The sequence below is a fragment of the Phyllostomus discolor genome, chromosome 8, assembly GCF_004126475.2.
Source record: "Phyllostomus discolor isolate MPI-MPIP mPhyDis1 chromosome 8, mPhyDis1.pri.v3, whole genome shotgun sequence".
Classification (NCBI taxonomy): Eukaryota; Metazoa; Chordata; class Mammalia; order Chiroptera; family Phyllostomidae; genus Phyllostomus; species Phyllostomus discolor.
Window position 1 is genome coordinate 86,763,309 of NC_040910.2, and position 25,780 is coordinate 86,789,088.

Consider the following 25,780-nt stretch of genomic DNA (forward strand, 5'->3'; position numbering starts at 1 on the left):
ATGCTTTATTACTTCAAGAAAGGTAAAAATGCAACTGAAATGCAAAAAAAAGTTGTGCAGTGAATGGAGAAGATGCTATGACTGATTGGATGTGTCAAAAGTGGTTTGTGAAATTTCATGCTGGAGATTCCTCACAGGACGATACTCCACAGTCGGGTAGACCAGTTGGAGTTGATAGCGATCAAATGGAGACATTAACTGAGAACAAACAATGTTACACTATGAAGGAGATAGCTGATACACTCAAAATATCCCGGTCAATAGAGTCATTGAAGAAAATGAAAAATGTGTCATTTATTTTACAGAAAAAACCATATGGACTTTTTGACCAACCCATATTTCCCATAAGTAGTCAGAAAAGAGTCTCAAGGAATGTTTTCGCCCAACACCAAGTCCATCGCATGAAATCTATACAGCTTCTGGCACTGGAGATATTGCTGCAAAATATGTGAAGCAAAAGGCAAGGAGAACTGTAAAATGCATGCACCTGAAGTGAGAATCACTGAATGAACAGACACACATGTGTGGGACAGAAGAGCATTTACTTGAACTCACAGGCTGCAGATGGTCTGGGTCTAACCCATGTTCTGTTACTTGCCAGTTGTGTAAATTCAGGCAAGTTATTTAAACTCTGTGGGCCTCACTTTTTTAAAATCTGTGAAATGGGGGTTATTATAATAGTGCCTACCACATGAGATTATTATCTTGATTAAATGTGTTAATATTTAAGTGTGTTTTGCACATAGAAAATGCCATGTGTTGTTGCTAAGTAATACATTATGCTACAAAGTCAGTGGCATTCCACTTTTGAACTCCCAATGAGACTATCCTTTTTCTTTTCTTTTTATTTTAAAAAATATTTTACTTATTTGTTTTTAAAGAGAGGGGAAGGAAGGGAAAGAGGGAGAGAAACTTCAATGTGTGGTTGTCCCTCGCACACCCCCTACTGGCGACCTGGCTCACAATCCAGGCATTTGCCCTGACTGGGAATTGAACCAATGACCCTTTGTTTCACAGTCTGGTGCTCAGTCCTCTGAGCCACACCAGCCAGGGTGAGACTTTTCTTTTTAAATTGTCAGGCTAATACTAAAGTTTATTTAGAAGCATGAAGACATAAGACTTTGATTAAGAAAACATTGAAAAGGAAGATTAACGAGAGTGGGCTTGCTCTGTTCTAGTGCTGCAGAGGTTACGTAGCAGCACATGCAAAGGAAGAGGCAATTTGTTGAAGGAAAAGAATAGAGCCTGAAAGTCCACTAGGTCCAGAATTCATCAGCTCTATCCTAGATACAAAGTTCTAGGGAAAAAGTTACCAAAAACAATTTCCTATATTATATTCATTCCCCGTGTGCAAACGCTGGTGATGTTATTAAATGTGATAATTTGGTATTATCTGCAGAAGACAGTAGACATACAGAAACAATCAGAGTCCTTTTTTATAAATGTTTGACAGTTTTACATGTTAATGAATTCAATCTGCTTCTACTTTGCTTGCTGAGCAATTTCTAAACACATGTAACTAATCAAAGAGTAAACATAGTAGGATAAATATTCAGGGGATGGGAAATAGGTAAGGAAGATTTCATGAGACATGCTTGGACAGTGAGACGCAGAGGCTATTGATCAAAGAATTGCATGCAAACACATCCTTTCTTCCTCAACTGTGTATTCAGGAAGTAATGACAGCTCCAAAGAACTTAGACTTATCGACCTCAGGAAGAAAGGTAGTGGTTCTTACTTTTTCTCCTTTCTTCTTCAGCTAAGATAAACTTTATGAATTATAAGAAGTTTCGAAACTGCCTTGTCTTAGACTTACATGAGTTGTTTAAAAAAGATAGAATGGCAGCTCTTTCCTGTTAAAAAGGTTTTGTCAACAATATGGAAAATAGGACACGCTGAAAATCAGTAGTTGCTTACAGAAGTAGTTTGTTTTCTGGGACTTGTGGCAGAAATAACTAAGTTATGGAGTGCAGGTTATATATTTATTTTTTTTTACTTTTTAATGACATTACTCTAAGGTTTTTCCTATTTTACATTCCACAAAAGATGCTATAGATAGCAGGCACACAATGTGACTGGGATACAGATAAAAATTTTGAGTTCATTTTGTTATCCTGAAAAAAATCACATTGCTTTGTTGCCATGTTTCCAAGTCCAGCTTTTAAGAACTAACTTACAGTGGAAGGTTTAGAGTTCCTTTCTGGCCTGATTAGTACATTTCTAGCTATTTTTTCTCCCTTTTTATTTTTTGTTAATTTTTTATTTATTATTTTAGAGAGAGAGAGACAGTGGGGAGAGAGAAAGAGAAAGAGAGAAACATTGATTTGTTGTTCCACTTAGTCATGTTTTTATTGGTTGTTTCTTGCGTGTGCCCTGACCAGAGATTGAATCTGCAACCTTGGCGTATTGGGATGTTGCTCTAACCAACTGAGCTACCCAGCCAGTACTGTCTATTTTTTTTTTTTCCCTCCACTTCTCCCTGTGGTGCTTTTCTCTGAACTCATGTTTCTTTAAAAGATTGTTTGCGGGGAACAACTCTCCCATTAGGACCTTGTATGAAAAAGCTAATTGAGACAAACTAAACTCTTTCTGGTTTGATAGTTCGTAACGTTTTGATCTGTCCAGCCAGCCATCTGCAACTACACACTCCCTGCTGGGGAACTGGCGGGGAGACAAAGAAATGGAAAACTGTAAAGAAGTCACCATGTGATGTGAGCAGCGAGTTTTTGGCAGCTTGTCTGAATTAAGACCATAATCCTTCTCGGAAATTATTCTAAAATGGAACTATTCACAATAAACATGAAATTAAAAGCATGATGTAGTAGCGACCTAAAAGGAATGTGAATTCTTCTCCAGGACACGCAGAGACCCATGGATGAACTGTTTCTAGATTCTCGTTCCAGATTTCCTGAGAGTAAGTCAACCTCTGTAACTGTGGTTGTTTTGCATGTGAAAATATAACCTATGACTTCAAATAGGAAATGCCAAACATTTGGATGGAAGCTATGAAATGCAGTAAGTTCTTAATGAGTCGTTTTGATTTCTCAGATCATCTGAGTATTTTATAGTGTATGGGTAAATAATCAGTTGGAAAGCTAAGATTTTTCCCCTCATTTTTACCCCATCATTAATAGCATATTTGGACAAATAGCATATACTATCTAATAAGCTATTGGAGAAATTGAAAGGAATGTAAGTTTATGTTTCCTCTTTGCAAGCGTGAGCTATATGCCAAGTTATTAGAATTACTTATTCTTTACTGTTTGTTTTCAATTTTACTGCCAGAGAATTTGTAGGCATTGAGGAATGTACACCATTTTAGAGTTTTGAATTGTTTTAACTCGCTTGAGAATATTTTCATCAAGAAAACTTGGGACAATATTTTTATTTGACCTTGTTTATCATAAGAATTTTGATATAATTTATCGCGCATTGTATTTATTCTCTAAATACTAGGAATTCTATCCGACAGGACATGACTGGAGTTTTATAGCCAAGTTATTATCTCTATACCACATGATTTTCAGAGCAATGTAAGCTAGTTAGGCATTTTGTGCTACTATGCTGAGTAGTATCATTTCCTGGTATTCATATCAGGGCGTGCTGTGGGGAAAAATCAGTCTTAATAGTGAGAGATAAATAGCCACCGTTATGACAATTGGATCATGTTAATTATTCTTTATCCATAAGTAATTTTCAACAAATGCACTAACCCACAGGAAGAAAGACTAGGCGCTCAGGCAGTGTATTTAACCCTTTGGGATACCACAGTAGTGACTTCCTAACCCAAAATGCTGCAGTTGATCCAGTTGAGTCCTCCGGACTGTTGGAGCCTGCTTTGGTGCCCTGTCATCAGAGGCTCACCCACAGAGCTTCTGGATTCTGTCCACTCCCGGGCGATTTTTAAACATAAATTCATGCCCTGCGTACCATAAATGGCACATCGTGGAAGGAAGCCCTTGCCTTAGACAATGTTAGAATTTCACCCTGCCTGGTTCCCAGTCTTCCTTTCGTGTTCCTGTATTAGTTTTATATTGCTGCTCTGACAAGCGATCTCATACTTAATGGCTTAAAATGAAACAGGTTTACTGTCTTAGAGTTTAGGGGGTAAGGCATGTGAGGTGAGTGTCACTGGACTAAACTCAAGGTGTCAGCAGGTCTGCGTTCCTTTCCGGAGGATGTACTCAAGGATCTGTTTTCTTGCCCTTACAGCTTCTAGAGGCTTCCCTGTTCCCTGGCTCATGCCCTTTTCCCTCCATCATCAAAGCCAGCAATGGCTGAATCTTTATAATATCCCAGCACTCTGACCTCCTCTTCTGCCCCCTTCTTCCATTTTTAAGGACCCTTGTGATTGCATTGGGTCTGCTCACATAACCCAGGATTACCTCCCTGATTTAAAATCAGTCATTCAGCAAACTTACTCCCATCTGATGCCATACCTTAATTCTCTTTTGCTGTATAATGTAATATGTCCCCAAATTCTGGGATTAGAATAGGAGCATTATTCTGCATACCAGTTCTCTTTAATTATTCCTTGACTTAAGTAGCAACAGCACAGTATTGCCATCAATAAAGTATAGTTAGGCTCTGTCTCTGGCAGTGCCCCCATCCCAGGCTGGCTCAAGTAGGTAACTTCCCATTTGAGTTGCCTCCCGAGTCACCAGCAGGGGGCCACATAGTTATGGCTTTGCCCCTGCCGCGTGAATAAAATCAGGATTTTAGTCCTTGAACCTAAGAGCCAAGAGCAACCTCATTAGTAAAATAAAGGAAGAGCACAATAGCAACCTTATGGTTTCCATCCCTGTGTAATATGGCACCAAAGGAGGGTACCGCTACCTTTAAACCCCAGGCTTCATTGGCCAACGAGCCCTGTGCTCCAAGCACTGTCCTTGCAACAGTTCCTGGGCCAATTCCCCCTCCTAGAGTGTTGGGCTTATTAACTAAGATTAGGTCTTTTGTTTTCTTTATCAACTAAGATAAATCATGGCCATTCACATGCTAAACGTTTCAGAGTCTTTTTGTTATTCTGCCTTATGGGAAAATAATAAGATATGCCCTGTGCAGGGCAATTACGTAGCACGTTCTGGGAAATACACTAGTAGTTCTTGGGCTGCACGAAGGCGACCATATAAACAATGACATGACACCACTACTACCAGATCGAGTGTCATATCCGAAATCTGCTGCCTTCATTAGGTTCAAAGTGATCAGTTCATGGCCATTAACGGGTATGTCCTGAATTTAGGTAGTTATATAGGTTCTAGACTAAAATTAGAATGCTCTCTGCAAACAGCTCTATAGACAGTTGCTGATGACTTGGACCACATATTGGAAACTGACAGTCTGACTGAGTGGTGGATCTGTGTGTAAGCCCCAAGGCTAGTTCTCTCCTCCTGCAAGGCCAAGGTTGAACCCATAAAATGGAGTGAAGGGATAATTTTCTCTCACTGACAACAGCAGAGAAACCTGGGTGCCTGCAAATAGTTACGCCTACATTGCCTAGACGGCATTTCCAGTTCAAGGACCTCCAGGTACAAATGTATATGTCTTATTCTTGTATCTGTGATCATTCACCCCTTATCCACATTGCCACCTCCCTCCCATGCATTCATATGCATGGCTGAAGTCCATAGGCATAAGGGCCTGATAATTATTTGGGGTGCTCTTTTCTACTGGCAATAAAACCGTACCATCTATTTTGTAAGAATCAAAGTGTGGTATGGCATGGGGTTAAATCATATTCTAGTTTTATTGCAAATAGATTTTCTTCAGTGTTCTTCTTTAGTTTTGTCTATCTGGGTATGTTTTTCAAAAGGAAGTTGAACAAATCACTTTTCCAATTCTACTTTGGAGATATTGGGCTGACTTTTGTTTCATTAAAAACAGATTACTCCCTCCGGAACTACTCCATTTCGGTCCTGTAAACTTGATTCTCTATAGATTTTTCCCTTTATCCTTTAATTTCATAAATATTACTTTTGATATTTCTATGTAACTATATTTGGTACGTGGAGAGCCTTTTGGGAAATATGCATGTCTTCCCACTACTTTGAAAAATTATTTCCATTGTGTTGTTTACAATGTATTTTTCTTATAACTGTATTTTCTTCTTTTTGGATATTGCTTCACCAAATACTTTACTTTTTATTATTTTTCTCTTCATTTTAGTTATTTTTAATCTCATTATTTTCAAATATGTTCAAATTTTCTTTGAAAAATTGAGAGGACTACAAAATTTTCTCTGTATTGTAGAAGATGTGTTCTTTATGACTTAAATGGGAATTTTTAGTATGGTAGTTTTTTGTAATTTCTTTCTACCTTTTTTAAAATCTTATTATGGTCTTTAAGGGGAAGATTTTAAAAGTTCCTTCTGCTTATTGTCATATAGTTCCTTTTTCATATTACGTATTTTCTTTGCCTTTTGAGGGTAACCCACCTTTCTTTCTGTTCCAGCATTTGGGCTTTCTGCTAGCGATCGCAGGAACTGAAGTCTGGGGCTAAAAGCCTGAGCAGATCCCTCCCGAAGCCCCTGGCTGCCCGTTGGGACGCTGGTAGGAAGGATCTCTATTCCTGCACCAAAGGGAGACATGGCCCACACACCCCCAGATAAGTTTCCACACCAGCTTGGTGCCCTGGCTAGGAGCGCGGCCCCAGAGCTTGGCCGTCTCCGTGAAAGCCCTGGTTGTGTTGCCTTTAGCTGTGTTTGCAGAGTCGCTCTGCCTCTCTGTGTCTCATCCTCTTCACCTGTAAAACCAAGTTCATAAGATCTATCCCAAATGTTTATTGTGAGGATTAAACTACTTAATTCTTAGAAATACTTAGAACTGCCTGAAACATAGAAACCATCATTAGTAACTAGTTAATACTATTTTCTGCCCAACATCCTATATTCAGAATTACTTCCCATCTCTCTTTGTTTTAGCCATAATGAACAGTAGGGAATTCTCTGAAATTTCGTAAGAATTTCTATCTCCTCACTTTTGGGTTTTGTTGCTGTTAGACTCATTGTTTGTTTGTTTGTCTTTTAATGGTGGGCAAGGAAGTTTTTGGAGTTAATCATACTTTTGATTTCATGGCACACGAAATGATTGGTTCAAACAAAGATGGATTTTTGTTGTGTTTTGGTTATTCATTTCCATAAATAACCCATGTTATACTCAACCTCTGTTCCCAACTCCCACTGCCACACATAACCTTTTCGTTGTACTTCATAATGATCCTTTAGTTCCTGGATATTCTTGGAAAATGTGTAATGTGTGAGGTGTTAATTAATATAAATGACAGTGTGACATAACTCTCAACATTTCCTTACTTTTAAAACATTGGCACTATGTTTTAAGATCTCTTCGTGTTGATAGGTGGCTACCCACCTGCTGCTTCTGAACCCTGCATAGTATTCTATGCGCTGTATTGGTTAAAATATGACTTACCACACTGTGTCACAATAATCCACATTATGAAGAGGATCTCCATAAAGGTCCCCACAAGGACTCACGTGAAAATTTCTTCAGCACACATACCCCGCAGCTGAATTGACTGAGGGCTGCAGTAACGAATCGGTAATGAATCACTGAAATGGTTGCATAAGTCAATCCTCACACCAGCAGGACATCAAGTTCCCTTATCCCTGCTAGAAAATTGAACCGTGCCAGTGAAGGGACAACACTTGACTCTGTTAAACTCTCTAATCTTTGTCAGTCCATTGGGGAGTAAACATAAATTTTATCTAATAATTTAAAAAATGTTTAATTTCTTTCAACGAGCTTGAACATCCTTTTACATGTTTTTTTTTTAAGCTCTCCAGCTCCCTTCTTTGCTACGCAAGCAATTTGAAACATTGTTATGCTCTTTCTCTTGATTGAACAATGTTTTCTTTTTCATGCCTCCTTATTTACTTCCTTTACGTCTTCATTTTAAAATAAACAGGTCAGAATGAGCAAGAGGCACATAAGCGTGGGTCAGCAAACGTGGGCTCTTCTCAGCAAGAACTTCCTTAAAAAATGGAGGATGAAGAGAGAAACCTTGTTGGTATGGCTCAGGGTCTATGTGTTCTGATAGAAGAGGAAGAAATATTTTGTTCAGGCAGCACAAACACTGTAGCTTCATTATTTAATGTGTCGTATGTACTCTATTTCTAACTGACTGGAGTTTTTTCGAATTTTGGTCTTTGCTGTTATCTCAGAGAAGGTTCCTTGAAAATATATTATTATTATATGCCTTAAGGCATTTGAAAAATAATTCATAATAGATAATGAAAAATAAAGTCACATCTTTATATGCAGAGATAACAAATCTTAGTGCCTGAAATCATTTGAAACTCATGAAGGAATAGGTTCGCAAGTTCGGGGTCAAAGTCAAAGAAAGATGCAGCACTTAATCTAGAATGAATTCAGAAATTAAGGCAAAGTCTTAAAAAGCTTTCAAAAGGCAAAATGTAGCACTTCCATACAATCGTGTTATGGATATGGATGATATCAGTGTAATGGGCATATAAACAAAGAGGAAAGGGAGTGCATTTTGACCTTCTGCTTCTATTAAGATAGTATTTATTTTCTGTAATGATAAGAATGATTAGGTGTGCTTTGTGTAGTAAACTCAGAAAAATATATTCAGTAAGTTAAAAAAGGTACTTATAAAGTACCCATAGATCAAGGGCTGAAATATTAACATTCGATCTCATGGACGGGGTGTGTGTGTGCGTTCTTTCAATCAGTATGTACCGAATGCTTGCATTGGGCAGGAATAAGCTGTATAAAAATCCCTGCATGGAGTAAGGATTATATGAATATAAATATAGAAGTTGGTTCCTACTCTATAGAGATGCTTTGCTACCATCATTTTCATTCTTTTTACATAAGCATTGTGTGTTAGCCTACACATAGAGCTAAAATCAGACCATATGGAGAGTAAGGTGTATACCTCTTGTAAAGGCCACGTGTGTAAAATTAAAATTAAATAATAAAGCCTGTTTTTATCATAGACTTCACATACATTCTGTTGCATTTCCAATTCCAGAATGTGGCTGCAATGACAAAGACTTTTAAAATTCTTTGATATAAGCAATATTTTGGCCCTATCTCCTTCCACATACTAGAAGCAGAAGATGAAAATATGACCTTGTTCCCGTTGATGGAAGTTGGTCATTTATTTCATGCCACCTAACATATTTTTATCATTGTCAGCACGACTCTAAACCTTTGGGCCATCCATGAAACAATCCAGCCTGTAAAACTTTAGTGAAAGTGTGATAAGCTTAGATTCTCGATTATAATTGGAACTGATGCTACAATTCTGTCTTGACAGAAGATGTGCATATTTTAAAATGTGCAGATTAAAGAAAATTGGGACATTTAAAAAGTGGGAGACAAAAAAATGGAATCCAAACTACATTAAAAATTAAGTGTTTGAAACTGTTTGGGAGGATTAATCTGTGGTTGAACTCCTGTTGATTTGCTTCGTTTTCCTCTCATTGCCATGTAGGAATGGTTTTTCTCACTTCTCCTAGCATTATTTGCATACCTGTTGTCATCCGAAGTACACCACGCTAATGACTTTCCTCAAATACCTGCAATGGACCTGGGACGTGTAGATAACTTTAATGATTCTGATTATGTTATTGCATTTGCACCTGAATCCAAAACAACTCAGGAGATCATGAACAAAGTGGCTTCAGCCCCATTCATTAAAGGTATGTTCTCCAGCAATTCATGGTAATTTCCTTATTTGTGAAATACACAAATTTCTTTTGGAATTTCCTTGATAAACTGTGTTAAATGTTTAAGTTTCTGGATTTAATCAACAACATTAATGTCTGTTTCTTTCCAATATCAAGGAGATTTTCTTACTCTGTTTACTAGTTTTCTATCTAGGAAATTTTATGTTAAAAAGGTTTTCCTTTGTATAGTCCGTATTAAAATGAAATAGTGGAGGATTATTCAAATGTATGTTGTGAGAAGATTCTGAAAAGATTAGCCAATGGTGACAGCATGATTTTTTCATCTCTTTAAATACGTAACAATTGAGAAAGAAATTGAAGAGCAAAACGAACAAACAGTGGGCAATATTTAGAACAAGATAGAAAATAAGGTGTTTCCTTGAGCCCGGAAGTGTGAGTGAGTAGGGAAGAAGCCCCAACAAGGGTGTCTGATGCACCTGCCAGGAGGATGCAAACTGCTGAAGAACAAGCCAGGAGCCACTGCAAGAAGAGAGGGCCAATGTGAGAAGGACTGAAACCACTTTCAGTAGGTGGATCGGTGATGTAGTGTTAGAACGTTATTCCCAGACTGTTATATATGTAAACTGGGATATACCAAAGAAGTCATTAGAGAGTAGTCTAATTCTCTCACCCTTGTGTCCTTGAAACACATGAGTCTCAGGATGGGAAGAAAAGAGATACAGGGATCTGGGAGAGGAGAGTTACAAGCTGAGGAATCTTGACCTTCTAGACAGCTAGGAAGCCACTGACAGCAATAGCTTGTGTCAAAAAACCCCCTCAGCAGTCAACTTAAAGAGACTCCCACTGGTTCGGGCACATGGAAAGCTTCACGAGAATAAATACAATGATTTGAAACTCACTCAGTGTACATTCGCTTGTTTTCATAATATTTTAAAATGTTTGCCTTGAGAAGATGATAGGAAATCAGTTGTTATGAAAACTTGTAAATAAAGGGGAAATACCAGCATTTATCTTACATGTACTGTACTATTGGGTAACCAAACAGATGATGGAAAGTACTGTTTGATAAACATGTTCTACTAGTAAGTGAAAAACAATGGATGGAAATAAAACATCCTCATTTGGAAACTCCCATTGAATTAATTAGTGAATCTAGGCACTGAGTGTCAGTGGCTACTAATGTCACAAAAAGTGAGACAGTCAGAAATTATAGTGCTGACCAAAGAATACGCCACCACCTATAGTCTGGCCCAAAGGATGGGGCCTGAGTCTCATTAAACCTCTGCTCTGGCTGCCAGATGGCGGGAAACACCGAGGACAATAGAACATGTTGAATTGCACCAGGTGGATGCATTCCACAGAATCCTGACACTGGGTTAACGGCCTGAATTTGGTCAGCAAGAATCATTCGTTTATATCACATATTCTCCAATAAACAAAGTCTCTTGAGAAAACACTCCCCAAATTTAACAACTTAATGCTGGCTTTGGAGTTTGACCATAATGACACCATTGTCAAACATAAACATACAGGATGGCACAAAAGTAGGTTTACAGTTGTTCATGTGGAAAATGGTAATTAACAAATAATAATGAATAAACTGTGTGTTATGCATACATACCAACTGTAAGCCTACTTTTACGCCACCCTGTATATTATAATTACAGGATATATTTATAAATGTAGTATACATTGCAACTTTAGGTAGGGCCATGTGTACGTGAGTTTAAATGTGTACGTTGGCACTGTTAATATTCCAAATTCATCGTGCTTTAAATTATTGGTTAACTATTTCATTTGGAAAGGCACAATCTATTTGTGATAAAAAGGATTGCCACACAGCACTTCTGATTTTATCTATAGCATTAGAATTCACCCCCCCTCACCCCAGCCCCACGCACACCAGGCGTGAATCCCTTCTTTATGATCAGCACTGCTTTCGGTGGAGAGACAACTTTAACACAACTTAACACAACTGAACATGGTCTGCTGTCTTTGGACCATGCACAAGTCTTTCATAATTAATCCCTTCTCTCGCATGGCAGGAAGAACAATCACGGGCTGGCCTGATGAAAAAAGCATGAGTGAACTGGATTTAAACTATACTATAGATGCAGTGAGAGTCATCTTTAATGATAACTTCTCATACCATTTGAAGTTTTACTGGGGAGCGAGAATCCCCAGAATGAAGGAACACAGAGACCATTTAGGTAACTTTCCTTTTTTTTTTTGCTATTATGGGATTAGTCACAAGGAAGCTTATGTGAGAACAGAGAAACATACATATGTAGTGTACAATGTATGTAGTCACATAAAGCATGTATATGTTGTACATAAAATGTAGTGCTTTTTCAGCACAAGCAACAGCAAAGGTCAACAAAATATTCCTGGCTAATGGAGAGAATTACAAGATTGAATGGGAAATTGTTGAGAACTGATCTTCATATTAACAAAGCCACTCTCCTTGGGTGTGCATTGCAAACCTCACTGGGAAAGTCTTACCATTCTTTATATTATTGTGGACTTGGAGTGCACGTTGGAACATTGGAAGTTCTTATTTTCCCTATGGCCACAGTTGTGCCATCCCATCCTAACCGTTTATGCTGTGCTCTTCCTTTTCTAAAGCTCCTTGCCAGACAACAGACAACAAAGTCACGTGTGAAGCCTCACTGTTCTGGGAGAAAGGCTTTATAGCTTTTCAAGCTGCCATTAATGCTGCTATCATAGAAGTGAGTATGAAGTTAAAGAAACAAATGAATTGTAAGTTAAGTTTTGATGGATGGTTATCTTATGAATTGTCCTATCTTATATTTAATTAATTTATTCACTTACTTTATTTGGCACAATGTACTGAACAACTCCAAGGCAGTCCTGCCCCACTGCGCACTGTGATGTTGGGACGGCAGCGTCACTGGGCGAGGTGACGGACCACTGTCAAATGTGCAGCCCATCACTGAGCAGAATGATGTTAAGTGGTGCGTGACTGTGTTTAAACCATTACACTAAGCACCGAGGAGCAGGAAATAAGTAGAACGTGGGTGTTTTTCTCCAGGGTTACTGAAGACTGAGGGGAGAGCAATGGATACTTAGTCATAATAAGAGTTTAGGATCTATCATGACATTATAAATGGTGTGCCAGGCAAACACTGAAGCAGAAGATACTCTGATGATAAATACCAGAGAGGACTTACCGCTGAAAGTGACATTTCAGCTGAGACTTCAAGATTGAGCAGAATTTTGTGCAGTGAAGATGGTAGGTAGGGATATTACAAGGAATCAGAGAGAGAATGGAGTGTGGCAGGAACTTCATGGTGACAGATCACGATGGGCATGTATATTTAAATGCGGAATGCACGTAATTTCTTATAATTGAGAAAAAATGTATGAGGTTATAAGTAGCTCCGTAATAACAATTGGTTTATTGATATCTTTCCTTAGATCACAACAAATCATTCGGTGATGGAACAGCTCATGTCAGTTACTGGGATAAATATGAAGATACTACCTTTTGTTGCCCAAGCAGGAGTTGCGACAGATGTTTTCATTTTCTTCTGCATTATTTCTTTTTCTACATTCATATACTATGTATCCATCAATGTGGCGCAAGAAAGGCAGTACATTAAGTCACTGATGACAATGATGGGACTTCGAGAGTCAGCATTCTGGTAAATCACAGGGCCAGTGTGTCACACAGCATAAACAGAGCGAGTTGGTTGGACTCCCTAGACCTATAAAGTATCTTATTTAAACTCGGTGGCTTTCATAAAGGAGTGTGTTATAAATGAATGAGGTAGATGGACTTGTAAGCTTGGTAAATGATACTTTTTATACTTCATTGAATTAAAGAAAGTCTAATTCTATAGATTACTGAAACCCAGATCACTAACCAATAAAACGATGACTCTCAGTTGCTAGTTGCTATAGATGGGTGAATACCTACATAGCATCTAGGGCTTCTAATGCTTGATGAAATATATCAGATATTTTATTAGAAAGGGTGATTGATTTTGACCCCACATTAAATGAATTCTTACTTTTATGACACTGAAGGGAAAAAAACCATGTCCTGTCCTTAAGCACAGAGCTTTCTTGGGTGGAGGTGTAGCAGAATGGTGAGAACAGGGTCGGGAGGCAGAAAGCCACTGACCGCCTCCATCTGAGCATTACCACCTTGAACAAGCTACCTGATGTCTTTAAACCTTGGTTTTTCTCTTCTGTTAAACACTGATGATAATATCTATCTCTTCTTGGTCATGAGGATTAAACAGGAAATATACTTAAAATGAAAGTAAGTACATTAAAAAATGTACTTAAAGTGAAATTACTGTACTTAAAGTGAATTCACCCTCAGTATTGGGAAGTAGTATGGTCCAAGAGATATAAGTTAGGGAACCAATTAGCAACAAAATTTTTAATGAGTTTAGCCAAACTATGTTTTTGAGACATATAGTAATAAAAGCATAAGTTCTGGGGTCAAATAGCAGTGGTTTGAGAGTGCTTATTACACAGTGATATTATTCTCCATGTTAAATAAGATTTGTAGAATATATAGAATAGTTGTAGATATATGCTGTGTAGTCTTTTAAAAAACATTAGATACTGTTAAGTAGGAAGACCACACATTTTTGATGCTGCCAATTTATAGCAAATTTATTTTTCCTCCAGAAATGTTCAATAAACTGAGTGCAAAAAGTGCAGAAAATGCATTGCTGATTTGGGCTAGAATTTGGAGGGGTTTTTTTTCTGGTGTCTCTTTTTGTATTAAAATTGCAGGATTCGGTCCTGAAGGAAATTTTAGCTACTGCAATTTTTTAATATTTTTAAAATTTATTTTTAGAGAGAGGGTAGGGAGGAAGAAAGAAAGGGAGAGAAACATCAGTGTGTGGTTGCCTCTCACGTGCCCCCTACTGGGGACCCAGCCCATAACCCAGGCATGTGCCCTGACTGGGAAATGAACTGGTGACTCTTTGGTTCACAGGCCAGCACTCAATCCATTGAGCCATACCAGCCAGGGCTGATCGTTGTATTTTTAAAGAAGCATGGAAATCAACAGAGCATCAGAGAAAAGCAACCAATATAAAAGAGAGAGAGAGAGAGAGAGATTAAATAAATCTGGTGGCAACGCATTAAAAAATAAGAGCCCCCCCCCATAAGAAAAGACTGGCGTTCTGTTTGTATGGGGTATGGATGAAATTAAGAAGAGATTTATAAAGGGCAGAAATGAACAATTTCAGATGAATGGAAGTATATTGTGCAAAGGGAATCATCACAATTAGGCAAGACTTCCCAAAACGTGATGGCAATTTCCACTTTGACTAAAACAAAACTAAGCATTCATTGTGGACATGCTATAGACCAGTTGCCATAGGAAACCCATAACATGCAACATTTCATTTTATTCTCTTATTGTTTTTCAGTAGAGGATAAGGACATTCAAAGAGATTACATAACTGCCTTTCAGGATCAGATAGTTACAATGCAGCAGAGAAAACTTGGACCCAGATTTACATGATTGGAAACTTATTCCCTTTGCCCTATAAAGAACTTTCTTCCTGCTTCTTTGCCATTTATAACATGAAATAACATACCTTCATATCCATCTATAAATCTATATTTATGTCCTATGTGTACATCTGTATCTATAGCTAACCTCTATCTAATCATCTATTTTTTACATCTGCAAACCAGGAATACCTTTACATTTTTAAGTATTTGAAAAAAAAACTATGTTATGGCACATTAAAAACTCATAAAATCCAAATTTCAAAGTCAACAAATAAACTATGGCTGGAACCCAGCCACACGCATCTGCATGTTTTCTGTGACCGCTTCTGTGCTGAAGCCAGCATTGGGTGGTGGCAGCAGGGACCACACGGGCTGAGAAGCCTGAACTATTTGCTGTCTGACTCTTCAGAGAAAACATGTGCCTCTTCCTCATCTGTTCTCGGTCCACGGTGTTTATGCAATTACTTAACCAAAAGAACACGTCTAGAACTGACAAATCCTCAAAAATGTTTTCCCTGAAAACATCTCCTAATTAGTCTCATTTTATCCCCCAGTTTCATTCTTCTTTTGCAATTAGCTACCTGGTTTACCTGTTTATTTGTTTATTGCCCACCTTCCCCTGTACACTATGAACTTTAGGGGCAGAGAAGTTTTCCAATTTATTAGCTGTCATATTCCCTTTACGGTTGATACATGATGAGCTTCACAGACCATTTGCTGAATAAACAAATGAGCCAAGTGATGGAGTAGCAGCACTCTGAACTGACGCTTTGTTTCTATGCAAGGCTCTCCTGGGGTTTGATGTATGCTGGCTTCATCTTTATTATGGCGATTTTGATGGCTCTTATTGTAAAATCTACCCGTGTTGTCGTCCTATCTGGCCTTGTGGTGGTCTTCATCCTCTTTCTTCTCTACGGCCTGTCTCTGGTGAGTTGGTGAATTTAATCTCTCTCCCCCATCACTCCCCCTTCTCCTTCCCTCTCCCTCCCCCCTCCACTTTCTCAGGAAAACTCTGTTATTTATCACTGATCCCGATCACACCTGTTTTCTTCTGTTTGCAGTATTTGAGTATTTACATATGACAGTATCTGGGGGGATACATGAAATATAGTTTGTATTATAAAATTCTTTTTGTCATGCTACTAATGCTTCTCAGAGAGTTACGCACTACCTGAAGTTTTCCTCTTCTCTCAGATAACTTTAGCCTTCTTGATGAGCGTCCTGGTAAAGAAGCCTTTCATTACCGGCTTGGCCGTCTTTCTCCTCACCGTCTTTTGGGGGAGTCTGGGTTTCGCTGTGCTGTACAGACACCTTCCCGTCGCGCTGGAGTGGACCTTGTGTCTCCTTAGCCCTTTTGCTTTCACGGCTGGAATGGCCCAGGTAAGAGCTGATGTAACCATTTCATTGTCCACAAACTATTTACAACAATTCCTCCGAATAACTCATGCTACATGTACTAAACACTAAAATTCTTGTCTACCTTTGTAAATGTACATACTGAAGAGACGGGAGATGCATGTTTTGATGTTTTTCTCTCTCAGCATAGGTTCCTTTTGAGTCACTAACTATTGTACTGGCTGATGCTCCATTACTGATGGGTTCTGCTTGTACTTTCAATGGGCTATCCCCATCAAGGTGCATCTAATTCCATGCTCAGGAAACGTGACCCTTGATAAAACCACAAGTATTTGAAACCCAGGAATTCCATAGACATTCCTTTTGATTTTTTGATTGGTCAATTTAAATGGAACTGAACCTTCTCTCAGAAAATTAACTCTAGTTCTGACCTCATAACTATAAATGCTAAATGAAGGGTTATATGACATAAAAACTCAGTGTAGCTGACTACACTAAGTGATGCTTCTGCTGTCTTCCATCCTACGCTGGAGGACTTGCAGCCCTCCATGGTTTCATTTTCAAATCCTGTCCCGCATCTGCAATGCCCTTCTTTTCCCCCATCCTGAGCCAGATATGATCCTACAGGCATCCCAGCTCAAGTATGGCCTTCCTTGACTTTTTACTTCTGCTCCGAGGACCTGCCTGCCGCTGCCTGTGGGTCTCTGAACCTTTTACTCCTACTTCCATAAACTTCCCAAATTGCTTTTGAGTTAGATGGTTTCACTGTTATACCATCAAATCGCTTCGAGCTGTGTAAAGACAAGAATTTTGTTTTATTTGTCATTTCAAGCCCAGTGTCTATAATAGGACAATAATAATTCTTGTTGCTTTGTTTATCCTTTTAATATTCAATGTATGTGGGGTTTTTTTTTTTCAGCTTATACACCTGGACTATGATGTGAACGCTAACACCCATTTGGATTCTTCAGAAAACCCAAACCTAATCATAGCTACTTTTTTCATGTTGGTTTTTGATACTTTTCTCTATTTGGTGCTGACATTATATTTTGACAAAATTTTGCCTGGTAAGTAGATTCATGATTATGACTCAACGCAATTTCATTCATTGCATTTCTTTAGCTGTCTACACTTAGTACAAGGATAAAGATTATATCATTAATAATATTTATATTGATTACACATTGAAATGATAAGGTTTGGGATATATTGGGTTAAATAATGTACACAGTGTATGAAATATAAATTAGCAAGCTTTTAAAAAATTTAAAATAGAATAAGGGAATTCTGTGCTTTGTTTATAGAATTACTCTCTAAGATTTGTTCTAGCATAACATGTTAGATGGTTACTTTTTTAAAAGAGACACTTGTGAGCGATTCAGGATACTTACATTGCCAGTGCTCATATCACAGCTGGATGGAGACTGTTAGTGCTGTGGTGGCTGTCACCCTCGAAGTGGTGGCAGAGCCAATGTGTAATCGCCTCATGTTCATGCAGCCAAATACGGACGCCAGCACTCTCCCTGGTTTTTCCTGAAATCCTCCTTCTGGTTTCAACACCCAAGGGCTGACCATGTGGCCCTTGAAAACGAAACAGATTCCAGTCCTTCATCTAATGACTCTTTTGAACCGGTGTCTCCAGAATTTCACGGGAAAGAAGCCATCAGGTAACACATCAGTGACATGCAGGTGCAAATGAAAAACTGGTCAGAGACCAGAGATCGATCGGGCAAACCGAGGCATGACAGAAATGTCCTTCCATGCCACTTTGTACCCACTGATAAGCAGGCTGCGCACTCATGACGGGCTACACTCTTCCTTGCTAGCATTTTGTCTTCTCACATTGTCTGCATTTACATTCACTGCTATCTCACGGAACAGCAACAACCGTCAATGAATGAGTAATATTCCTATTTCCATTGTCTTCATTATCTCTTTTTTTCTGTCGTTCACACTTTTCTCTCTTTCTCTGCCTGCTCTCTCTATGGCAGACCCTGTCTCTGTCTCCCAGGTCATTTTCACCCCCTTTTCTCTCTGATTCACTCTGTTCTTCACCTCTTTGTTCCCTGGTTAATACAATGGGAAAGAAGAGGCAGGGGAGGTGGCAACTGGAGAGAGACCCTCCAGAGCGATGGGAAGGAAACGTAAGTTAGGGACACTCGTGCTGCCTTTACTGAGAGGCCCTCGCTGCTTCCGCAGGGCCCCTGCCTGGGCCTGTGTGAAGGGAGAGGGTCCCCGGGTCTCCTCACAGCCTCAGGGACTTGATTTGTCAACTCTCTGTCCACTGCCACCATCTCCTCAAAACATTTTTGTCTTTCTTTCAGAATAAAAAATCTTAAAAAGGAATATAAAAAAGTAAAGCATGAAAGAGTAGAAGCGCTGAAAGGTAATAAAATGCCCTAGTTAACCTGGCTGGTTGGTTTCAAGACTCCATCTCACTATGACACTGTCTTGGTAGAAGAAGACCAGCTATTCCAGCTCTCATGCCGCTCCTCTGTTTGAACACACTGTGTTTCCTTCCAAGTAAATGAAAATCCAGACAACAATTTTGGAAAGTTGGATGCACCCCTGATGTTCTAGGGGTTTGAGAGACGTGTGGTAGTTTATTTTCAGCTTGTCACATTGGCTAATCCTAAAACTGTCTTTATTGTAGTCAGCCTATCTTTAATGACAAAACTGCTTTGATCCCCCAAATGGTTAATCATAGAACAATATAGTATGGTAATATTACATCTACAAATCATTTATCATAGCAGATACAATTTTAAAGGAAAGAATTTGGGGATGGATTTCATTTTGAATGTTGCTAGCCAAATATACCCATGTTATAAGAGCTCATACAAACTTCGGAGAATGTCAAGTTACTATAGAGGCTCTGACTGTAATCTTTTTGACATAATTCCAGGTCTGGTACTTGATGTATATGAGGGCCAGATCACTGCCCTCCTTGGTCACAGCGGAGCTGGGAAAACAACCCTGCTGAACACGCTCAGTGGACTATTAGTCCCAACGTCAGGTGGGAAGGCAACTATCCAATGACGAGAACCTGGACAAATAAGTTAACTGTGCATTTCATTAATTAATTGTGTTTGTCAGTTAATTTCAATAGTTTTATTAATTAGTCTTATTAACTAGTTTTATTAAAAGTCTTAGAAGTTTCTTCAAGTTATTCTTTTATACATTCACGTTCCCTTCATTTAGGAAAATCTTTATGGTTTCAATATTTCCCAAGAAGTAGCTTTATGCTTTAGTTGGCATCCCAACTGGACCAGAGGTATTATGAGCATTAAATTTTTAATTAGTCTGCTGTGTATTCCTTAGAGATAGGTATAGTATCTTTTAAAGGACTCCAGTGATTGCCACACATTGTTTTTTCATTTAAAAGATCTTAAAGCATGGAACACTACCGTGATGCTAACTCTTTACCTCTAACTTTTAGGTTCAGTCACCATCTATAATCACTTGCTTTCGGAAACGGCGGACTTGGAGACTGTCCGCAAGCTCACTGGAGTTTGTCCACAAACCAATGTGCAATTTGGCTTCCTGACAGTGAAGGAAAATCTCAGGCTCTTTGCAAAAATAAAAGGGGTTCAGCCACAGGAAGTGGAACAAGAGGTAGATTACATGTTAGATGTCCCACAGCCATGAAGATGAAATTGTTTACCTAGGAAATTCTAACTGCATTTGTGTTATTTCTATACAGTTCATCATCTAAAGGGCAAAAAGGCCCTTTGGAATGAATAGCAAAATGATAGTGTTTTCAAAATAAACACCAAATATCCTTTATTTGGTTAGGTCCAACGTGTTATACGGGACTTGGAGATGGAAAATATTCAAGATGTTCTTGCTCAAAATTTAAGTGGTGGACAAAAAAGGAAATTAACTTTTGGCATTGCCATTTTAGGAGATCCTCAGGTAAGTGGAACTAAAATTACTGGTGAAATCAGATTGAAGACTGTGAAACTATTGTGTTTGGTCAGACCTCATTTGTAAACAATAAAAGCAAGAGAGCAGTTACCATGAAAAATTAAGTGCTAAGCTATTTCTCCAAAAACTTCTACGACTATTTTGTCTTTTAAAAGGATGTTGCCGGAAAGGGGAAAATGCTTTTATGTGCTTTCCTACTGCAGATTCTGCTACTGGATGAACCAACGGCAGGATCAGATCCTCTTTCAAGGCACCATGTGTGGAACCTTCTGAAGGAGAGGAAATCAGACAGAGTCATTCTCTTCAGCACCCAGTTCATGGATGAGGCTGACATTCTGGCCGGTCATTCCTAATTTCCTTTCATGTATCTCAGTGAGAACCCAGGGACATGTGTGGAATGCATGCCAACACAATTGCCAAGACAGGAGAATCGCCCTTCTGAATGCCTACACCCCTGAGTACACTTTGCCATGGAAGTTCTCTGACCCTGTTGCTCTGGCTGTAAAATAGTATACAGCTACTCGCAAAGACATATTATAGTTCATTCAGTGTGAATGTCAGCTGGCTTGAAACAAGTCCTTTCAACGTACGATAAAATTTTCCTGAATATGCTAGACAATAAACTAACAAATCACTTTAGTTACTCGATGACACAGGAAGTGGTTTACATAGGATCAGAATTCGAATGCATCTGTTTTAGTGGGCCATGCTCCTAAAATACATTAGTTACCGGCGGATTCATTCTTTTATAAATAGTGAAAAATAACTCCTTAATACAATTTACTTAATTTTTTTTCTTTTATCTACTCAGATCGAAAGGTGTTTATATCTGACGGCAAGCTGAAGTGTGCAGGCTCTTCCCTGTTCCTGAAGAAGAAATGGGGCATTGGCTACCATTTAAGGTATAAGCTTCTTGTTGGAGACATATTAGAACATGTCGGAAATGTTGAGGACAGGTGATGTCAATACTAGTATGTTGTCAAAAAAGCAAAAAAAATATTAGTATGTTAAAGTAGGCTTAAGCTACAATTAAATAAAATTTCTGGAAAATATTTTCACAACACCTTATTTGCTAAAAAGAGGTGTGTTTATATTCCAGTTCTCTCCAGTATCATATTTTGGATGTTTATTGTGGTATATTTTGGCTCTTTCATTAATCCCTTCTTGGTTCCCCCTGAATTCATTTTCTCCTTCACATTTTTCTGTCTCCTTCTCTTCCAGATCATAGTTATTGTCAGTATTAAGTAGTGTCTATCACTTATTAAGTATTGGCTATGTTTTAGGTACTTGCTAAGATATTGACATGTGGAGTATTCATATCTAACCCTCCAGATGACTTTAGGATGATATTATTATTCTCCTTTGACATGTCAGAACATTTTAATAATCTGACCAATCTCACATGATTTATAAGTGGTAGAATCTTTGGACCAAGATTGCAAGTGTAATATGACTCGTTCCCTATACTTCCCCCCAAATATTAATATTTCTTCAAAATAATTCAAATCATTTTATCTTCAGTGGTTAAATGAACAGCCCCCACCCCCATTATTTACTCCAGGTGTTTAACCTGATCAAATCTGCCATTCCATCAGGATTGCTTGGTGCAACCTGCTTGAATCCGTACCTTCCAACTAAAAGGACCCACTAACTGTTCTCTAGGTGTGTTCTGTGCTGTGGTGTCTCGTCTCTGCTCGAGACAGGACACCTGTTTAACATGCCCTCCTCCCGCCCATCAAACCCTGGTTACATCTTATTCACTCTTGAAGGTCTGTTCGAACTGTTTTCTCCTTGAGAAGCATCCTCTCTTCTGGAACCCTGAAGGCATTGTTTTACGTTGTTGCCTTAGGCAACTTAATTAACTTGCTTGAATCTCAGTAACTTCATCTATGGCATAGCAGTAATAATACTTGCTCTGCATTTAAGACATAAAAATATTAAACAAATGAGTAACTGACGACATGCAAAGTGCTTAATTGATTTAACTCAACTTTCTTCTCCCTCACTTATCTTATAATATGCTGGTTTCTGTTATACTTACATTATGTCATGTTACAAGCTCCTTTACAGAAGGTTCTATATTCTTCTTATTAGGTATCCTGGAGAATGCTAAGCATATAGGTCCTTGTAAACACAGAACAGCTTTTTCTAAAATTGATTGTTTTAGGTTCATGTCATCAAAGTCAATTTTGATATGCTCAGCATTCTATAGCCTCAGTCAATTTCAGTGCATGTGACTAATAATGAGTTTTCTAAAATCCAGTGATTTCATGAAGAACTTTATATGTCCTCATAAAAAGGCAGACCAGCTTTGACTTGAATTAACTTTGGACCAAGAAAAATTGATACCATCAGCAAATATATATTGAGGGTTTACTTAGTGTGAGGCCCTGCACTATCTCATACTTATTTTATTCTGTGTTTTGAAATTCTTTGAGAGGTTAGTATTGTTTAACCTCATAAATGAGAAAACTGATGCTCAGAGACATTAAATGCGTTCTGGAACATGGATCAGTAGAACAATAAAACCCTATTCTTAATGGCTATACCAAATTACCTCTGTTTTTATCTTCCCCAGGTTCAAGTGCTAGTCTTTGCAGAGCTCATAGTTTACTGTGAGGGGAGAATTCAAAGTTGAGTTACTGAACAGATGGAAACAAAATTGGGCATCCCCTCCACCTCACCCCAGCTAAGATCCAGCCAGAGATCTCTTTTCTCCAAATAGCCATCCTTGAGTCACCTGCTCTATCTCTAACATCCCTGACACCAGGTCCCCTGCTATGTGATATAAATTATATGGCTTGGACTATATTAGTATTTCACATTGTGCTTCTTCCATTAGTGTATATGAGCTTTGTCTTATAAATATTATGAGAGAATAAGCACATACTACAATAGTTTGAAGAGATGGTGTTCAAGAAAAATAACTTTAATTTACTCTTTTCCAATGTTAGCTTACATTTGAATGAAATGTGTGATCCAGACACTATAACATCCCTTGTTAAACAGCACATCCCCGATGCCAAATTAAAAGCACAAAGTGAAGAAAAGCTTGTATATATTTTGCCTTTGGAAAGGACAAACAAATTTCCAGGTAACAGAATGTAGAGACCACAGAATGATTTACATTGATGTTACAACATTAGTTCTTTTGCATTTGTTACTGTATTGCCTAACAATTATTCCTACCAGGAAAGTATAAATCTCTACTTTCTAGAAAATATTTCTTATATAATGGGGGCTTCAACATATAAATTTTGGGTTGGCACATTCAGTTCATCCATAACAGTCTCTATAGTCTAATAGTTAACTATTTTAAAACAAATTAAATAAAAATAATAATTTATTTCAAAATCCCTCACACATGTAGTTTTCTAAGAATGAAAAAATAAATGTTTAAAATTGTATACTCAAGAAGACATGAAAACTAATACACTGTATAGAGTATTTTATAACTAAGGGGATGTCTGTATCACAACTGATAAGTGCATTTGGTCTATCACAAATATTTCCTATTTTTAAAAATAAAGTTATTACCAATCTCATTACATATCATGTTCTGTTGATGCATTTTTGTGTCTTCTTTTAGACCTTTACAGAGATCTTGATAGATATTCTAACCAAGGCATTGAGAATTATGGTGTTTCCATGACAACTTTGAATGAGGTGTTCTTGAAATTAGAAGGAAAATCAGCTATTGATGAATCAGGTAAAAAAAGATTTGAGCCCTGGCTGGCGTAGCTCAGTGGATTGAGCACGGGCTGGGAACCAAAGTGTCCCAGGTTCGATTCCCAGCTAGGGTACATTCCTGGGTTGCAGGCCATAACCCCCAGCAACCGCACATTGATGTTTCTTTCCCTCTCTCTCTCTCTCTCTCTCTCTCCTCCTCCTTTCCCTCCCTAAAAATAAATAAATAAAATGTTAAAAAAAAGATTTGAATTTTATATTTCTGTGGAATATTTTATCTTGAAAATATACTTTGAGTGATGAAATGATATGCTTTTGGAGTGTAATGATTTAGTCTGGTCTTCGGAAAATGTAGAGCAGATAGAAATGCTGGTCTCCCATCTTGAATTTCCTATTTTGTATCATGCATTTTCCTAAGTATGTGGGATACCACAGTGCTTATGACTAGATCCTCATAGAACAGTCAACAAATACATGATACAATGTTCCTTGTGTCTAAGAGCTACAGAGAAAAGAAAACGAGAGTTGTAGGTTGACAGTTCATTCTCTTATAGTATTTTGATGATATCATTTCAATGGCCCCAGGGTTCCGTTGTGGCCATTGAAAGGTTTTCGGACAGTCTGATTGTCACACCTTGGAAAGTGCTCTGCCTTTTCTCTCTAATGACTAAGATAGTTGCTTGTTTCTGATTTACTATCATCCCATGTACATTCTGTACTTTTTCATTTCCTGTTTTTTTTTCCCCTGAAAGACCAAGTGGGTTTTTTAAATCCTTTTTGAAGTTATACATTTGATATCTTTTCTTAGTGGTTACTCTTACCTTTTAATGTTCTCTGAAAGTCTAGAGTTGATCAATTTCTCTAGGCTTTTCTTCCAAATGACATGACTTTTATCTCATGTATTAACTCTTGCATGTCAGAAATACTAAGATAGTTTATCTCTTGCAATTAATAGATTTTTCTTCTTGGCTTCTTTTCACTGATTTCCTTAGAATGAATTAAGTCCTTTAAAGCTGTACACACAAAACTTTTTTTCAGAAAATACGAGATTTTCTTTTATTATATCGTTTTTTCTTCTTATAGCATATCATTCTTTTTGCTTCATTCCCATTTCTTTAGTAGTTGCTCAAGTAAAACCAGAAATTAGATTAGATTACTTGGACAGTAGGTACTTACTGTCCAAGACTCTACTCTGACACCATGTGGTGAAAAGATGCTCACAGGAAAATCAAAATGATGCACATCTAAAATGGCACTTTGTAAATTACTGATTTTACATTTTATAGATACTGGAATTTGGGGACAGGTGCCCAGTGATAGGACAAAAGACACAGGAAGCCTGGTTGAGCTGGAACAAGTTTTGTCTTCCTTGAATGAGACAAAAGAAGCAGCCAGCGGCATGGCTCTCTGGAGGCAGCAGACCTGTGCCATGGCGAAGGTTCGCTTCCTGAAGTTAAAGAAGGAAAGGAAAACTCTGATGACCATGTGAGTACCCATGTGTCTCAGGCATGTTTGGCCAGCATGTTCAAAATAAATTCAAGAGAGAAAAAATAATAACTTCGGATAAAATAAATTTCAGCAACTGTATACAGTCTATTTACAATGGATGCCAATTTTTTATTTTTAGAG

General features: G+C 38.1%; 1 protein-coding gene across 1 annotated transcript in view; it reads left to right on the forward strand.

Moving 5' to 3' along the window:
- Window positions 1–2,486: 2,486 nt before the first annotated feature.
- ABCA9 (ATP binding cassette subfamily A member 9) overlaps window positions 2,487–25,780 on the forward strand; it is a 55,368-nt gene continuing 32,074 nt past the window's right edge. Inside the window, exons 1-20 of the mRNA XM_036033443.1 lie at window positions 2,487–3,015; window positions 6,454–6,551; window positions 7,927–8,028; window positions 9,481–9,688; window positions 11,722–11,886; window positions 12,302–12,405; window positions 13,115–13,341; window positions 15,967–16,108; window positions 16,376–16,561; window positions 17,457–17,604; window positions 18,036–18,204; window positions 18,862–18,923; window positions 19,443–19,553; window positions 19,977–20,152; window positions 20,333–20,452; window positions 20,668–20,806; window positions 21,276–21,366; window positions 23,419–23,558; window positions 24,054–24,173; window positions 25,438–25,636. Of these exons, the coding sequence (XP_035889336.1) occupies window positions 7,933–8,028; window positions 9,481–9,688; window positions 11,722–11,886; window positions 12,302–12,405; window positions 13,115–13,341; window positions 15,967–16,108; window positions 16,376–16,561; window positions 17,457–17,604; window positions 18,036–18,204; window positions 18,862–18,923; window positions 19,443–19,553; window positions 19,977–20,152; window positions 20,333–20,452; window positions 20,668–20,806; window positions 21,276–21,366; window positions 23,419–23,558; window positions 24,054–24,173; window positions 25,438–25,636 (2,603 nt within the window). The 5' untranslated portion in view covers window positions 2,487–3,015; window positions 6,454–6,551; window positions 7,927–7,932. The remainder of the gene's footprint in view (window positions 3,016–6,453; window positions 6,552–7,926; window positions 8,029–9,480; window positions 9,689–11,721; window positions 11,887–12,301; window positions 12,406–13,114; window positions 13,342–15,966; window positions 16,109–16,375; window positions 16,562–17,456; window positions 17,605–18,035; window positions 18,205–18,861; window positions 18,924–19,442; window positions 19,554–19,976; window positions 20,153–20,332; window positions 20,453–20,667; window positions 20,807–21,275; window positions 21,367–23,418; window positions 23,559–24,053; window positions 24,174–25,437; window positions 25,637–25,780) is intronic.